A 13,122-nucleotide genomic window follows, 5' to 3' on the forward strand; every position below is an offset into this window, starting at 1 on the left:
AGGGTTGGAGGGAGGTGCAAGAGGGAGGGGATATGGGGATATATGTATACGTACAGCTGATTCACTTTGTTATACAGCAGCAACTAACACAACAATGTAAAGCAATTATACTCCAATAAAGATGTAAATTAAAAAAAATACTGGACCCGCCACTACTCAAAAAGGACAAATAGAGTATAAGGAGTCATGGAAATTTCATTTATGTTATATCAAGCAAGTAGAAGACTAACTAGAACTTCTCCCATTAAGTACAGGCAACATTTTTAAAAATAACAAAAGAGTATGGCTAATGTACAAATATGCTACAGTAAAATATTAAAAGAATGGAAGGTGGTATACAAAAGACAGTTGAAGAACCCCATCTGGAAGGAAACATGCTCTATGAAACAGGAAAATTGCCCACAAGTGCTTTATGTGATTTAAAATTTTAATAAGACTTAAAACAAGAACCTAGATGGCAAATGATGAAAAAACAGAATGAGACTAAATTGCTGTTTATATAGCTATGGAAGCAAATTAAGAGCCGAGATGCCATTATTATAAAACTGATAAGTAAATTAGAAACAAAAGAAAGCAGATAAACACAGGTATAAAATGAATTACTGACATGAAACAAAGGCTTAACGTAACCACAATGAATGAAAAAAGAACAAAATCAAAACAATTACAAGGCAATCAACATGGAGGACAAAGATGATCTAACTTTGGGATAACTAGTATCCCTGAAAAGATATTCAACCATTAAAAACACCATAGGGACTTCCCTGGTGGCGCAGTGGTTAGGACTCCACGCTCCCAATGCAGGGGGCCCGGGTTCTATCCCTGTTCGGGGAACTAGATCCTGCATACATGTTGCAACTAAGGGTTCACATGCTGCAACTAAGACCTGGCACAACCAAATAAATAAATAAATTTTAATCCCCCCCAAAACCCACAAAAAACCCTATCATAAAAACAAAAATTATTCCTTAAATGATGAAGTAAATCTGTATACTGAAAAAACACACAATAGTAAAACAAAAATTGATGCATACATATCAAAACCCACGTGTTAATGTATATGTGTATATGCATATATGTACAATAGTCTGTAAAATATATATTACATAACATTACATGTAATGCTATGTAATACATGTAATGTACTTTCTACATTTTTTCTTCTATAAGGCAAAAAAAAAAAAATCAAGCTCATGCAACAGTTCTCCCCAGCAACATCCATTGCCAGAAGCTAATAAAGGGGTATATACAAAGTTCTAAAAAAAAAAAAAAAAAAGATGTATGCTGATAGGGATGGTTCAGCAGAGGGAGAGAAAGACAGCAAGGGAGCAAAAGCAAGAGAGAGAAAAGAGATGCCACAGTGATTTCCTTGAGGAGGTAAGAAGGGTTAGGAATCTAATGGACAAACGTGGAGGGGATGGCTTTGGAGAGGAGCAATGACATCTCAGTCCAGTGGCAGGTGGGAAGGCAGAGCACCTGGGTGTAAGTACTGTTAGGTGTATAGGCATAGTGATGAGAGTCGGTGGAAGCTCCATTCTCAGTGCTTTTATTTTCTCTGTGAAATAGCAACCGATATCATTAGCAGAGAGAGCCAAGTGGATTGAGGAGAAGGTGTCAAATAATCATCTGGTGAGTAGGCAAGTGAGCAGAATGTGGTGGGATTGTTGGTTGCCTTCATTTTCACTTGAGACTGAGGACAAGACTGGTAAGACCAGTCAGTTTGGTTTTTGTTGTTGACGTTTCCTGTTGTTGTCTCTATCCACATACAGCTGCATGGGTGTCCTTGTAGTATAGGCATAGGATTCGATTTAACCTGGTGTGGTGTGCTGCTATCAGCCTATTGTGTCTTAGCTCCAGGTCCATCTTCATTGCTTGCTGGTGATGTCAGAACGTTTCTCCTCAGCCAGATGATTATGATGTTAGGATGTAATGCTGTATCAGTAGAGAGCACTAGAGGACAAAAGGGGCCATTTCCTGGTCCCAGTGTGTTTTGGGAGCAGGTTTTTGTAGTGCACAGTGGCCACCAGTGTGCAGCACCTCTCCTTAGGCATCTTTCCAAAGCACCCCAGGAAAGTGAATTGCCCATGAGTCTTGCCAGCGGGCACTTCAGTGGGTCGTGGCTGGCCCTCTGCAACAAGATCTTGATCTCAGCTCTGCTGGGAGGGGGTGGTCTCCCATGTTCATTCCATCCTTGGGTTTTCTACCCCAGCCCTGGGAACATACATGCAATTCCTCTATTCTTTAGACTTTTCTTTGCCCCTTAATAGTCAATTCCCTGTTAAAGGTAGGAATTTTTATATTAAACTTTCCTGTTCAAATTACTTTTCCTGCTCAAACCCTGTGCGGTTTCTTTCTCTTAACTGGACCCTAACTGATATAGATGAGGTTTTGTCACGAGAAAGAGGGAAGAATTGTTGAAATGATGTCCATAACTTGTTTCTTTTCCCTCCTACATTTAAAAAAAATTAATTATTTAATTTATTTTTGGCTGTGTTGGGTCTTCGTTTCTGTGCGAGAGCTTTCTGTAGTTGCGGTGAGCGGGGGCCACTCTTCATCGCGGTGCGCGGGCCTCTCACTGTCGCGGCCTCTTTTGTGGCGGAGCACAGGATCCAGACGCGCAGGCTCAGTAGTTGTGGCTCACGGGCCCAGTTGCTCCGCGGCGTGTGGGATCTTCCCAGACCCGGGCTTGAACCCGTGTCCCCTGCATTGGCAGGCAGATTCTCAACCACTGCACCACCAGGGAAGCCCCCTCCTACATTTTTATTGCTCTACTTTACTGTCTCTTCCAGTAGCACGTAAACTTGTTCAAGTTTCTCCTGTATATATTTCTATTACTGCTGTGTTTACTTTTACAATCAAATTTCCCCAAAGAGGGCTCAACTAGACAGGATGGCGCGTCAGAGTCATCTGTGGCGGCAAGACAGGCCACCAGAAACGCTGCGAGTGGCAAAAAGTCTGGCGCCCCGCCGCGTGAGGGGCGGAGTCACGCGCCCGTAGGGGGCGTGGCTTCCAGCGCGCGCGAGAAGGGGGCCGGCACCGCTTGCGTGCACAGTCGGCGGCTGCGCGCGCAGCAGGCTCGGGGCGTGGATGGCGGCTGTGGCGACTGGAAACGGGGCTTTCCAGGAGGAGGAGGGCACCGGTGGGGACGCAGCGGCTCCGCAGCCCCATGCCCCGACGAGTGCGCCCGGGGCTCGTCTCTCGAGGCTGCCTCTGGCGCGAGTGAAGGCCTTGGTGAAGGCGGACCCCGACGTGACGCTCGCAGGACAGGAAGCCATCTTCATTCTGGCACGAGCCGCGGTGCGGCCGGGGCACAATGCGGTGGCGGGGATGCCTGGCGAGGGGCGGGGCTCGGGGCCTTTCCGAAGGGCGGGGCTTAGCGAGCCTTTGGTCCAGGTTTGGGGAACGCGGGGAGCCAGAGGAGGATCTGGGGCGGGGTGTGCTGGGCACCGGGAGGTGAGAGAGGTTCTGGGGCCGGATTCTGAGGTGTGAGCATAGGAAGGGAAGACGGAAAAAGCGTCGCGTAAAGTGGTTGTACTGGTTTGCTAACATACCTACCTCTTCTTGAGGGCCTGAACACGGCTTTAATTTGCATCTCCAATCTAACACTGAACTTGTAGGAACCTCAAGTAAATGAGTGTGGTGGATCTACAAGTGAGGGAGGGACAGATGTGTCATGGGCGACTGCAGGAGGGGGAAGGGGACTAGACTTTTATGAAGTCCAGGAGAACCTTCAGCTTCCCTGAGAACCTCTCTTTCACCCCTGTGCGTTCCCCCACCGCCAACAGAAGCACACACAAGAATTGTACTAGAATTCATCCATACAACTCTGCTTGGTTGTTTTGTTTTTTCGGTTTTGGTTTGTTTATTATAACTTTTATTGTTTTTTTAATTTTTTTTCTGCTTTTCTTCACAGGAACTGTTTGTGGAAACCATTGCAAAAGATGCCTACTGTTGTGCTCAACAGGGGAAGAGGAAAACCCTTCAGAGGAGAGATTTGGGTAGAGTGTCACTTTGGTATCTTGGATCTGGGGGCAGACGAGAGGGCTGGTTGAGGTTTTCCCTTACACTGTTTAAGACGGCATCACTGTAAGATGAGCGGTGCCACAGGTCTCTTCCTACGATGTTTTCTCTTGGGCTGCCACAGTGCCAGAAGACCCTACCTTTTGAAAATTTGCTTTGGGTGGCTGGAGAGGTGCTGGAACAGAGAACCGAAGGAGTCTAGATGTTGCCAAAGCTAACTAGACCCCTTTATACCTTCTGCCATATGGTACCAGGCTTGACTTTTTTATTCACCTAGAAAGTAGAGGTTTGATTTCTGACTCTACTTTTTAGCTGGTAACCCTAGAACATCTGTAAGCTTTCATATACCATAATCTCGCTTTCCCTTCTGTATAGGCAACACTTCTCTGATGACTTTCAGAGCAAGGATGTTCCCCTCAGTGAGCAGTATTTAACCAGGCTTTTCTTATTTTCTTACTCTCGGAGAGACAGCTTATACGTAAGATTTGGTGGTGGAGTAGATATGGATCTCAAGATAGCAAGGGACAAATTTTATAAATGCCCTAATTTGCACAAAGCCTCATGCCCTTCACTGTGGGTTGTGCTTTTGTAAGAGGTTGATGCCCAAATGACCGGAGTTAGTCAGGTGTCCCTTTACCTTGTGTTTCAGATAATGCAATAGAAGCTGTGGATGAATTTGCTTTCCTGGAAGGTGAGTTCTCTATCACGGGGTAATCATTTCCACCTGTCTTTCCCATGCTAACGATCTGAGTTCAAAACGTTATAAAACCGATGGCCTGGTTCTTCTTTGTTCATGTAGGAATAATTTTCTCCCCATTTCCTATTAAGATAGGAAAAACAAATTCTAATTCAAATTCCCTTGGGTAGTTAGAACTTCCTGAAAACTGCTTAACCATAAAAAATGGAAGGGACTCTAAAGACCCCAGTGTAGTTAGGTGGATTCAGAAGTTTGATTCTTACTTTGATCTCCATTCTTAGATATAAATCTTACCCCTCATCATAATGCTAGAGATCAGAAATGATTGCCAACATTTAAAGGGTTGCTTCTTGTTCTTTTTTCTTCTTCAGTAGTCTGTGTAAAGTGATTATTTTGCTGCAGTGAGATTCTATTCTGGCCTGTATCTATTTGTTCTTAGGAATTTTAGATTAACTCCTGTATACTAACTAAATCTTGTCATTGAAATAGAAAATATTTGAGATACCTTATTTTAACTAACTTCTCTTAGAGCTCTCTCTCCTACTTAATTCCTAAATCTGATCAGCTTACTATTCCCTACATATATTCTGATTGAAGAGCTTTGCGAAAGCCGTGCACCTTCAGTTCATTCTCACCTTTATCACACCAGGACGTTTTCAACTATCTCCCTGAAGCCTCATTACTTTCAGAAATCTTTTCTTGAATTATTTGTTTCACTATTTTTACTCCTTTGTTCTGCATCTGTAATCAACCTAGGCCCCTGGCCCTCTTGATATATTCTTTTTTTTTTTTTTTTTTAAACATCTTTATTGGGGTATAATTGCTTTACAATGGTGTGTTAGTTTCTGCTTTATAACAAAGTGAATCAGCTATACATATACATATGTTCCCATATGTCTTCCCTCTTGCGTCTCCCTCCCTCCCACTCTCCCCATCCCACACTTCCAGGCTGTCACAAAGCACCGAGCTAATATCCCTGTGCCTTGCGGCTGCTTCCCCCCAGCTATCTACCTTACTACGTTTGTTAGTGTGTATATGTCCATGACTCTCTCTCGCCCTGTCAAAACTCACCCTTCCCCCTCCCCATATCCTCAAGTCCGTTCTCCAGTAGGTCTGCGTCTCTATTCCTATCTTACCCCTAGGTTCTTCATGACATTTTTTTCCCTTAAATTCCATATATATGTGTTAGCATACGGTATTTGTCTTTTTCTTTCTGACTTACTTCACTCTGTATGACAGACTCTAGGTCTATCCATCTCATTACAAATAGCTCAATTTCATTTCTTTTTAAGGCTGAGTAATATTCCATTGTGTATATGTGCCACATCTTCTTTATCCATTCATCCGATGATGGGCGCTTAGGTTGTTTCCATGTCCTGGCTATTGTAAATAGAGCTGCAATGAACATTTTGGTACATGACTCTTTTTGAATTTTGGTTTTCTCAGGGTATATGCCAAGTAGTGGGATTGCTGGGTCATATGGTAATTCTATTTGTAGTTTTTTAAGGAACCTCCATACTGTTCTCCACAGTGGCTGAACCAATTCACATTCCCACCAGCAGTGCAAGAGTGTCCCCTTTTCTCCACACCCTCTCCAGCATTTATTGTTTCTAGATTTTTTGATGATGGCCATTCTGACTGGTGTGAGATGATATCTCATTGTAGTTTTGATTTGCGTTTCTCTAATGATTAATGATGTTGAGCATTCTTTCATGTGTTTGTTGGCATTCTGTATATCTTCTTTGGAGAAATGTCTATTTAGGTCTTCTGCCCATTTTTGGATGGGGTTGTTTGTTTTTTTGTTATTGAGCTGCATGAGCTGCTTGTAAATTTTGGAGATTAATCCTTTGTCAGTTGCTTCATTTGCAATTGTTTTCTCCCATTCTGAGGGTTGTCTTTTGGTCTTGGTTATGGTTTCCTTTGCTGTGCAAAAGCTTTGAAGTTTCATTAGGTCCCATTTGTTTATTTTTGTTTTTATTTCCATTACTCTAGGAGGTGGGTCAGATAGGATCTTGCTGTGATTTATGTCATAGAGTGTTCTTCCTATGTTTTCTTCTAAGAGTTTGATAGTTTCTGGCCTTACATTTAGGTCTTTAATCCATTTTGAGCTTATTTTTGTGTATGGTGTTAGGGAGTGATCTAATCTCATACTTTTACATGTACCTGTCCAGTTTTCCCAGCACCATTTATTGAAGAGGCTGTCCTTTCTCCACTGTACATTCCTGCCTCCTTTATCAAAGATAAGGTGTCCATATGTGCGTGGGTTTATCTCTGGGCTTTCTATCCTGTTCCACTGATCTATCTTTCTGTTTTTGTGCCAGTACCATACTGTCTTGATTACTGTTGCTTTGTAATATAGTCTAAAGTCAGGGAGCCTTATTCCTCCAGCTCCTTTTTTCGTTCTCAAGATTGCTTTGGCTATTCGGGGTCTTTTGTGTTTCCATACAAATTGCGAAATTTTTTGTTCTAGTTCTGTGAAAAATGCCAGTGGTAGTTTGATAGGGATTGCATTGAATCTGTAGATTGCTTTGGGTAGTAGAGTCATTTTCACAATGTTGATTCTTCCCATCCAAGAACATGGTATATCTCTCCATCTATTTGTATCATCTTTAATTTCTTTCATCAGTGTCTTATAATTTTCTGCATACAGGTCTTTCGTATCCTTAGGTAGGTTTATTCCTAGATATTTTATTCTTTTTGTTGCAATGGTAAATGGGAGTGTTTTCTTGATTTCACTTTCAGATTTTTCATCATTAGTATATAGGAATGCCAGAGATTTCTGTGCATTAATTTTGTATCCTGCTACTTTACCAAATTCATTGATTAGCTCTAGTAGTTTTCTGGTAGCATCTTTAGGATTCTCTATGTATAGTATCATGTCATCTGCAAACAGTGACAGCTTTACTTCTTCTTTTCCGATTTGGATTCCTTTTATTTCCTTTTCTTCTCTGATTGCTGTGGCTAAAACTTCCAAAACTATGTTGAATAAGAGTGGTGAGAGTGGGCAACCTTGTCTTGTTCCTGATCTTAGTGGAAATGCTTTCAGTTTTTCACCATTGAGGATGATGTTTGCTGTGGGCTTGTCATATATGGCTTTTATTATGTTTAGGAAAGTTCCCTCTATGCCTACTTTCTGGAGGGTTTTTATCATAAATGGGTGTTGAATTTTCTTGAAAGCTTTCTCTGCATCTATTGAGATGATCATATGGTTTTTCTCCTTCAATTTGTTAATATGGTTTATCACATTGATAGATTTGCGTATATTGAAGAATCCTTGCATTCCTGGAATAAACCCCACTTGATCATGGTGTATGATCCTTTTAATGTGCTTTTGGATTCTGTTTGCTAGTATTTTGTTGAGGATTTTTGCATCTATGTTCATCAGTGATATTGGCCTGTAGTTTTCTTTCTTTGTGACATCCTTGTCTGGTTTTGGTATCAAGGTGATGGTGGCTTCGTAGAAGGAATTTGGGAGTGTTCCTCCCTCTGCTATATTTTGGAAGAGTTTGAGAAGGATAGGTGTTAGCTCTTCTCTAAACGTTTGATAGAATTCACCTGTGAAGCCATCTGGTCCTGGGCTTTTGTTTGTTGGAAGGTTTTTAATCACAGTTTCAATTTCAGTGCTTGTGATTGGTCTGTTCATATTTTCTATTTCTTCCTGATTCAGTCTTGGCAGGTTGTGCATTTCTAAGAATTTGTCCATTTCTTCCAGATTGTCCATTTTATTGGCATAGAGTTGCTTGTAGTAATCTCTCATGATTTTTTTTATTTCTGCAGTGTCAGTTGTTACTTCTCCGTTTTCATTTCTAATTCTATTGATTTGAGTCTTCTCCCTTTTTTTCTTGATGAGTCTGGCTAGTGGTTTATCTATTTTGTTTATCTTCTCAAAGAACCAGCTTTTAGTTTTATTGATCTTTGCTATTGTTTCCTTCATTTCTTTTTCATTTATTTCTGATCTGATTTTTATGATTTCTTTCCTTCTGCTAGCTTTGGGTTTTTTTTGTTCTTCTTTCTCTAATTGCTTGAGGTGCAAGGTTAGGCTGTTTATTCGAGATGTTTCCTGCTTCTTAAGGTGGGCTTGTATTGCTATAAACTTCCCCCTTAGAACTGCTTTTGCTGCATCCCATAGGTTTTGGGTCGTTGTGTCTCCATTGTCATTTGTTTCTAGGTATTTTTTTATTTCCTCTTTGATTTCTTCAGTGATCACTTCATTATTAAGTAGTGTATTGTTTAGCCTCCATGTGTTTGTATTTTTTACAGATCTTTTCCTGTAATTGATATCTAGTCTCATGGCGTTGTGGTCGGAAAAGATACTTGATACAATTTCAGTTTTCTTAAATTTACCAAGGCTTGATTTGTGACCCAAGATATGATCTATCCTGGAGAATGTTCCATGAGCACTTGAGAAAAATGTGTATTCTGTTGTTTTTGGATGGAGTGTCCTATAAATATCAATTAAGTCCATCTTGTTTAATGTATCATTTAAAGCTTGTGTTTCCTTATTTATTTTCATTTTGGATGATCTGTCCATGGGTGAAAGTGGGGTGTTAAAGTCCCCTACTATGAATGTGTTACTGTTGATCTCCCCTTTTATGGTTGTTAGTATTTGCCTTATGTATTGAGGTGCTCCTATGTTGGGTGCATAAATATTTACAATTGTTATATCTTCTTCTTGGATCGATCCCTTGATCATTATGTAGTGTCCTTCTTTGTCCCTTTTAATAGTCCTTATTTTAAAGTCTATTTTGTCTGATATGAGAATTGCTACTCCAGCTTTCTTTTGGTTTCCATTTGCATGGAATATCTTTTTCCATCCCCTTACTTTCAGTCTGTATGTGTCTCTAGTTCTGAAGTGGGTCTCTTGTAGACAGCATATATAAGGGTCTTGTTTTTGTATCCATTCAGCCAATCTGTGTCTTTTGGTGGGAGCATTTAGTCCATTTACATTTAAGGTAATTATCGATATGTATGTTCCTATTTCCATTTTATATATTGTTTTGGGTTCGCTACTATAGGTCATTTCCTTCTCTTGTGTTTCGTGTCTAGAGAAGTTCCTTTAGCATTTGTTGTAAAGCTGGTTTGGTGGTGCTGAACTCTCTCAGCTTTTGCTTGTCTGTAAAGGTTTTAATTTCTCCATCAAATGTGAATGAGATCCTTGCTGGGTAGAGTAGTCTTGGTTGCAGGCTATTCTCCTTCATCACTTTCAGTATGTCCTGCCACTCCCTTCTGGCTTGTAGGGTTTCTGCTGAGAGATCAGCTGTTAACCTTATGGGGATTCCCTTGTGTGTTATTTGTTGTTTTTCCCTTGCTGCTTTTAATATGCTTTCTTTGTATTTAATTTTTGACAGTTTGATTAATATGTGTCTTGGCGTGTTTCTCCTTGTATTTATCCTGTATGGGACCCTCTGTGCTTCCTGGACTTGATTAACTATTTCCTTTCCCATATTAGGGAAGTTTTCAACTATAATCTCTTCAAATATTTTCTCAGTCCCTTTCTTTCTTTCTTCTTCTTCTGGAACCCCTATAATTCGAATGTTGGTGCGTTTCATGTTGTCCCAGAGGTCTCTGAGACTGTCCTCAGTTCTTTTCATTCTTTTTTCTTTATTCTGCTCTGCAGTAGTTATTTCCACTACTTTATCTTCCAGGTCACTTATCCGTTCTTCTGCCTCAGTTATTCTGCTATTGATCCTATCTAGAGTGATTTTAATTTCATTTATTGCATTGTTCATCGTTGCTTGTTTCATCTTTAGTTCTTGTAGGTCCTTGTTAACTGTTTCTTGCATTTTGTCCATTCTACTTCCAAGATTTCGGATCATCCTTACTATCATTATTCTGAATTCTTTTTCAGGTAGATTGCCTATTTCCTCTTCATTTGTTAGGTCTGGTGGGTTTTTATCTTGCTCCTTCATCTGCTGTGTGTTTTTCTGTCTTCTCATTTTGCTTATCTTACTGTGTTTGGGGTCTCCTTTTTGCAGGCTGCACTTTCGTAGTTCCCGTTGTTTTTGATGTCTGTCTCCAGTGGCTACGGTTGTTTCAGTGGGTTGTGTAGGCTTCCTGGTGAAGGGGACTAGTGCCTGTGTTGTGCTGGATGAGGCTGGATCTTGTCTCTCTAGTGGGCAGGTTCACGTCTGGTAGTGTGTTTTGGGGTGTCTGTGGCCTTATTATGATTTTAGGCAGCCTCTCTGCTAATGGGTGGGGTTGTGTTCCTGTTTTGCTAGTTGTTTGGCATAGGTTGTCCAGCACTGTGGCTTGCTGGTCGTTGAGTGAAGCTGGGTGCTGGTGTTAAGATGGAGGTCTCTGGGATATTTCCACCGTTTAATATTATGTGGAGCTGGGAGGTCTCTTGTTGACCAGTGTCCTGAAGTTGGCTCTCCTACCTCAGAGGCAGAGCCCTGACTCCTGGCTGGAGCACCAAGAGCCTTTCATCCACACAGCTCAGAATAAAAGGGAGAAAAAGTAGGGAGAATTAGTAGAAGTATGAGTAAAGAAAGAAGGAAAGGAGGAAAGGAAGGAAGGAAGAAAGAAGCAAAGAAGGAAAGAAAGGAGGGAGGGAGGGAGGGAGGAAGGAAGGAAGGAAGGAGGGAAAGAAGGAAAAAAGACAAAGAAAGATGATACAGTAAAAATAAAATAAAGTATAATATAGTTATTGAATTAAAAAATATTTAGAAAAAAAAAAAGGGACGGATAGAACCTTAGGACAAATGTTGGAAGCAAAGCTATACAGAGAAAATCTTACACAGAAGCATACACATACACCTTCACAAAAAGAGGTAAAGGGGGAAAAATCATAAATCCTGCTCCCTGAGACCACCTCCTCAATTTGGGGTGATTCGTTGTCTAAAGGAGGGAAGGAAGGAAGGAAAGAAAGAAAGAACGAAGGTAAAGTATAATAAAGTTATTACAATTAAACTTAATTATTAAGAAAAAGAATTTTTAAAAAAAAGTCATGGACGGATAGAGCCCTAGGACAAATGGTGGAAGCAAGAGTATACAGACAAGATCTCACACAGAAGCATACACGTACACATTCACAAAAAGAGGAAAAGGGAAAAAAATCATAGATCTCGCTCCTAAATTCCACCTCTTCAATTTGGGATCATTCCTTGTCTATTCAGGTATTCCACAGATGCAGGGTATATCAAGTTGATTGTGGAGCTTTAATCCGCTGCTTCTGTGGCTGCTGGGAGAGATTTCCCTTTCTCTTCTTTGTTCTCACAGCTCACAGGAGCTCAGCTTTGGATTTGGCCCTGCCTCTGCGTGTAGGTCGCTGGAGGGCGTCTGTTTTTTCGCTCAGACCGGACGGGGTTAAAGGAGCCGCTGATCCGGGGCCTCCGGCTCACTCAGGCCGGGGGTTGGGGGATGGGGGAAGGAGGGGCACTGCGTGCGGGGCGGGCCTGCGGCGGCAGAGGCAGCATGACGTTGCGGCAGAGGCCGGCGTGACGTTGCACCAGCCTGAGGCCCGCCGTGCGTTGTCCCGGGGAAGTTGTCCCTGGATCCCGGGAACCTGGCAGTGGCGGGCTGCACAGGCTCCGCGGAAGAGGGGTGTGGAGAGTGACCTGTGCTCGCACACAGGCCCCTTGGTGGCGGCAGCAGCAGCCTTAGCGTCTCCCGCCCGGCTCTTGGGTCCGCGGTTTTAGCCGCGGCTCGCGCCCGTCTCTGGGGTTTGCGCTTTCAGCCGCGGCTCGCGCCCGTCTCGGGGGCTCGCGCCCTCAGCCGCGGCTCGCGCCCGTCTCTGGGGTTCGCGCTTTTAGCTGCGGCTCGCGCCCGTCTCTGGAGTTCCTTTAAGCAGCGCTCTTAAACCCCTCTCCTCGCGCACCAGGAAACAAAGAGGGAAGAAAAAGTCTCTTGCCTCTTTGGCCGGTGCAGGCTTTTCCCCGAACTCCCTCCCGGCTAGTCGTGGTGCACTAACCCCTTCAGGCTATGTTCCAGCCGCCAACCCCAGTCCTCTCCCTGAGCTCCGTCCAAAACCAAAACCCGAGCCTCAGCTCGCAGCCCCGCCCGCCCCGGCGGGTGAGCAGACAAGCCTCTCGGGTTGGTGAGTGCTGGTCGGCACCGATCGTCTGTGCAGGAATCTCCCCGCTTTGCCCTCCGCACCCGTCGCTGTGCACTACTCCGCGGTCCCGAAACTCCCCCCTCTGCCTCCCGCAGTCTCCGCCCGCGGAGGGGCTTCCTAGTGTGTGGAAACTTTTCCTCCTTCACAGCTCCCTCCCACTGGTGCAGGTGCCGTCCTTATTCTTTTGTCTCTGTTTTTTCTTTTGCCCTACCCAGTTACGTGGGGAGTTTCTTGCCTTTTGGGAGGTCTGAGGTCTTCTGCCAGCGTTCAGTAGGAGTTCTGTAGGAGTTGTTCCACGTGTGGATGTATTTCTGGTGTGTCCGTGGGGAGGAAGGCGATCTCCGCGTCTTAC

The 13,122-nt window shown here is 43.0% G+C and overlaps 1 protein-coding gene across 3 annotated transcripts in view; it reads left to right on the plus strand.

Annotated features, from left to right (window-relative positions):
* Positions 1-3,037: 3,037 nt before the first annotated feature.
* Positions 3,038-13,122, plus strand: part of POLE4 (DNA polymerase epsilon 4, accessory subunit) — a 70,011-nt gene continuing 59,926 nt past the window's right edge. For 2 of the 3 annotated variants that reach the window (XM_032653541.1, XM_032653543.1), the window contains exons 1-3: positions 3,038-3,297; positions 3,914-3,998; positions 4,670-4,711. In XM_032653541.1, the coding sequence (XP_032509432.1) occupies positions 3,088-3,297; positions 3,914-3,998; positions 4,670-4,711 (337 nt within the window). In that variant the 5' untranslated portion in view covers positions 3,038-3,087. The remainder of the gene's footprint in view (positions 3,298-3,913; positions 3,999-4,669; positions 4,712-13,122) is intronic. The other variant, XM_032653544.1, reaches the window with a different exon arrangement.

This window comes from Phocoena sinus, chromosome 13, assembly GCF_008692025.1.
Source record: "Phocoena sinus isolate mPhoSin1 chromosome 13, mPhoSin1.pri, whole genome shotgun sequence".
In the NCBI taxonomy this organism is placed as follows: domain Eukaryota; kingdom Metazoa; phylum Chordata; class Mammalia; order Artiodactyla; family Phocoenidae; genus Phocoena; species Phocoena sinus.